Source organism: Camelina sativa, unplaced genomic scaffold (genome assembly GCF_000633955.1).
Source record: "Camelina sativa cultivar DH55 unplaced genomic scaffold, Cs unpScaffold00487, whole genome shotgun sequence".
Taxonomy (NCBI): domain Eukaryota; kingdom Viridiplantae; phylum Streptophyta; class Magnoliopsida; order Brassicales; family Brassicaceae; genus Camelina; species Camelina sativa.
In genome coordinates this window covers 106,734-110,564 of record NW_010921710.1, presented here as the reverse complement: position 1 = coordinate 110,564, position 3,831 = coordinate 106,734, and the positions used below count along the sequence as shown (strand labels likewise).

Below are 3,831 nucleotides of genomic sequence, written 5' to 3'. Positions count from 1 at the left end.
AACATTGCTGATTTTGGTTGTTCTATTGGACCTAACACGTTTCATGCTGTTCAATATATCATTGACGGTGTGAAAAGTACCCATGAAAATCGTCTTGTCCCTCTTGAGTTCCAAGTATTCTTCAATGATCAGCCGAACAATGACTTCAACACACTCTTTAGAACCCAACCTGCTTCCTCTAAAGGAGAATATTTCTCGTTCGGTGTTCCAGGCTCCTTCCATGGCCGAGTGTTACCAAGAAACAGCATCCACATCGGTCATACTTCCTACGCGACTCACTGGCTTTCAGAAATTCCTGAACATGTATGTGACAAGAAATCTCCGGCTTGGAACAACTATTACATCCATTGTAATAATTTAATAGAAGATGTGACAAAAGCTTACAAGGTCCAGTTCACAAAAGACATGAGGGTTTTTCTTGAAGCTAGAGCCGAAGAAATTGTTCCAGAAGGATTGATGATTATTTTAGGACAATGTTTGCCTGATGGTGTCCCCCATTCTGAGACATGGCAGGGTGTGGTGGTAGACATGATCGGTGATTGTCTTATGGATATGGCTAAATTGGTAAGAACATTTAATCCCAAGACTTCAAGAGATTTTCTAATTCAAAATATTACAGTCATTTTCTTATGTTATTTTTATGTCTAGCATCTTTTTAAAACGATTTAGCAATATATAAAATAACACAATGATTAATGCGAGATTGCTAGTAAAGTAGTTGTGTTTTCCCTTGTAGGGTGTAACAACTGTGGAAGCGATTGAGCTGTTCAGCATTCCCGTGTATTTTCCGCAGTTTAGTGAACTAGAGAGAGAGATTGAGCAATATAGAAGCTTCACTTTGGAGATGATGGAGATTATAAGTCATCCATTGGAGGATATTCCATTATCCAACGAGTTCATGACTTCCATGTTTAGAGCTATTTTCTATACGATCATTAAAGAACATTTCGGTCAAGGTGTGGTCGATGAGCTATTTGATCGTTTAGCTAAGAAGCTCACCAAGTATCCTATTGATTTTAAAAAGTGTAAGAAACATGTGAACTATTTTATGTTGCTTAAGCGAAAATGAATGACATGATATCTACCTAAAGAGTATTGTCATATCTCTGCTTTGTAACATGATATTTGTCTTTTTCTCTTCCAGTATTACTTGAATAATAAACATCAATCCTACTAATTCTGAGACATTCTTTATTTGATTGTTGTTAAGAAAATTGTTAAGTACTGAAATCTACAAGATATGGTCCCAGTCCACAACTGTTGATCGTAGGTTTTGTTCAAATACAAGAAGCCTAGATTGTTCTATAATTTCCAAAAGAGGTTTTCCTAAAGTTTCAAAAACGAATCTTGTAAGTACACTAAATTATATAAGAAAGTTGAAACATACATTCAATTTTATAGTAATTTGAAAAGTATAATGTTGAATTAAATCTTTACCATAATATCCATTTATTTATTTAAACATTATGTAAATCAATTAATTTCAAATACTATAAATTAAATTTGTAATAATTTAAATTAATTTGATTTTAAATTAAATTTGTAATTTTTTAATAATTAAACAATTAAATAATATTATTATATTTAGAATAATCATTATCTGAATTTTGAATATAATTAAATAGAACGCTTTATTGGTAATTTATTCAAAAATAAGTAAATTAAAACTATATAATTTATAATCCAACGAACAAATTTTCATTCTATGTTAATCAGATCGATATGCCAACTATCAAACTATTTTTCTCTTTGATTGACTTAATTTTCCTCTCCATCGATATATTTTAATACAATCTTAGTCTCGTTTATTTATATCATATTCAGTTTTTAAACTATTAACATAGTTTTGTTGAGAAATTTTAAGTATTACCGCTTTTCTAATATCAATTTTCAAAAATATCCATTCCCTAAAACCTTGTAAAACTGTTCCTAAAAATTTGAGATATACCTAATACATGTGTGTACACAAGCATACACAAATTACCTTTTCCATTTTTTCAACCAAACATTAATAAGAATAAGACTCCACGGTTGGTAATCCAAACCGAAGGAAATGAGTTTACAAAAGAAATGACAGAAATTAACAATATGGACGACTGAGCTAGACAACCCTAACATTAGTATTTTTAGGTCCTTTACCTTAGGAATTTGCATTTAGGCTACTTAGGGTGCTGCATTGTTGCATTTGTGCATTTTTGATGAAAACAGGTGCTTTGGAGCCCAAAAAGGACAAAAATGAGCTAAAACCCGAGAATGTACCTGATGGAATGATCATGCGAGAAGAACAGTCACAACCGTAACCCGACCAAAGAAGATCTGAGAGCAGAAAGAACAACACGAAGACCTACCCGAGCATCCACACGACTCGAACCTCATGCAGATCCTCGTGCAGACCTTCGGGCAGAGCTGGGCAGCTAGGTCAAAGGGGTTTCCATATATAAACCCCCTCCTTATTTTCTCGCCGACCAAGCCGCATACACTCACAAACCTAGAAAGCGAGAGTTAGTGAGAGAGCGAGAGAGAGCGATTTACACTTTTCAAGCTTTGTTAGGATTTTATTTTTACTTCTTTTAAATACTCTTTCATTTGCGATTCTGTATTTTTCATTACTTCAGTTTTCCTCTTAGTCTAATTCAATTCTCATTCGTTTGTGTTTTCATATTGTTTGCCATTAGATCTATGTACTGAATCAAAGTTTCTAGGGATGGGATAGGTGAGTATGTATTCTTGATCGATTAGAATGTCTTAGCTTGATGGTTTTTAAGAAAATTCCTTTCTAGATTAGTATGTTTAATGCTAGTTTCAGACTGAGAGGTTGAGATTAAATATGGGTGTTTTGCCATCGAGAGATATTTGTTGAAAGGCTTGAACCAACTAATGCTAGAGATTTACTCACTTAGCTAAGAGATTAGATGTGTAAGGAGTTTATTGACAATAATGAATCGGATCTTAATGCTTGCTTAGTCATGTTTCTCCAACGAGAGTTGGGTAAGGGAGTGATCAAGGTTGATTGTTTCTACCAGAAGAGTGGATTTGCAAGGTTTAGAGATTCATTGTCTAGGGAATATTTTGCTTGAGGCATGTGAGACATCCCAAATTAATCAGGAACACTTATGAGTCGATTACCCTATCCTTAGGAGCTTTCATATTTGATTGTTTAAGCTTTTATCTATAACTCGACCCATTACCCGAACTAGTCCTCGATCACCAGCCTCGTGTATACCCTAGAGTTGTTCATCTTTGTGTTCTTGATTTTTCTGTTATCCGACTATCCACTCGATCCGGTACTCGAATGCTTGCATCGTGTGCTTAGGTCGTGTGGTTCTTGTTTTATTTCCTTTTTTTTTTATTTTAGGTTGATAGTCAAAAACCCATACTATTGCTTGGCTTGACTTGCATTGTTCTGATCATATTTTATCTGCTAACATCACAACCATTTGGATTGATAACCCTTTGTACTACAACTGCATAGGGAATTGATATCCGGGGTGAAAATCCTGTTATCAATTTGGCGCGTTGCCATTTGGTTGTTTCTTGTTACATATAGGATTTCAGCACTTGCTAGATCAAGTTCTTTTTATTTATTATCTGTTCTTGGTATTTCCTGTTTTCTTATCGGTTTTGGATCTCAGGTGAACATACGAGAACCACTACCCGATCCACCACCCGAACTCCTACCCGATCCACCACTCGAACCCTTACCCGATCCCCCACCCGAACCCCTACCCGAACCTGTCTACTCGAGCACCTGCTCGTGTGACTATTCAGATACCTGATTGGGTACTTGTATACACCAACCGTATGCCAAGAGAACTTAGATATCAAAGGACA

At 35.1% G+C, this 3,831-nt stretch overlaps 1 protein-coding gene across 1 annotated transcript in view; it reads left to right on the top strand.

The window, feature by feature from the left end:
• LOC104773213 (probable S-adenosylmethionine-dependent methyltransferase At5g38780) overlaps positions 1 to 1,194 on the top strand; it is a 3,928-nt gene extending 2,734 nt beyond the window's left edge. The window contains exons 3-4 of the mRNA XM_010497795.2: positions 1 to 564; positions 737 to 1,194. Coding sequence (XP_010496097.2) covers positions 1 to 564; positions 737 to 1,069 — 897 coding nt within the window. The 3' untranslated portion in view covers positions 1,070 to 1,194. The remainder of the gene's footprint in view (positions 565 to 736) is intronic.
• Positions 1,195 to 3,831: the final 2,637 nt, after the last annotated feature.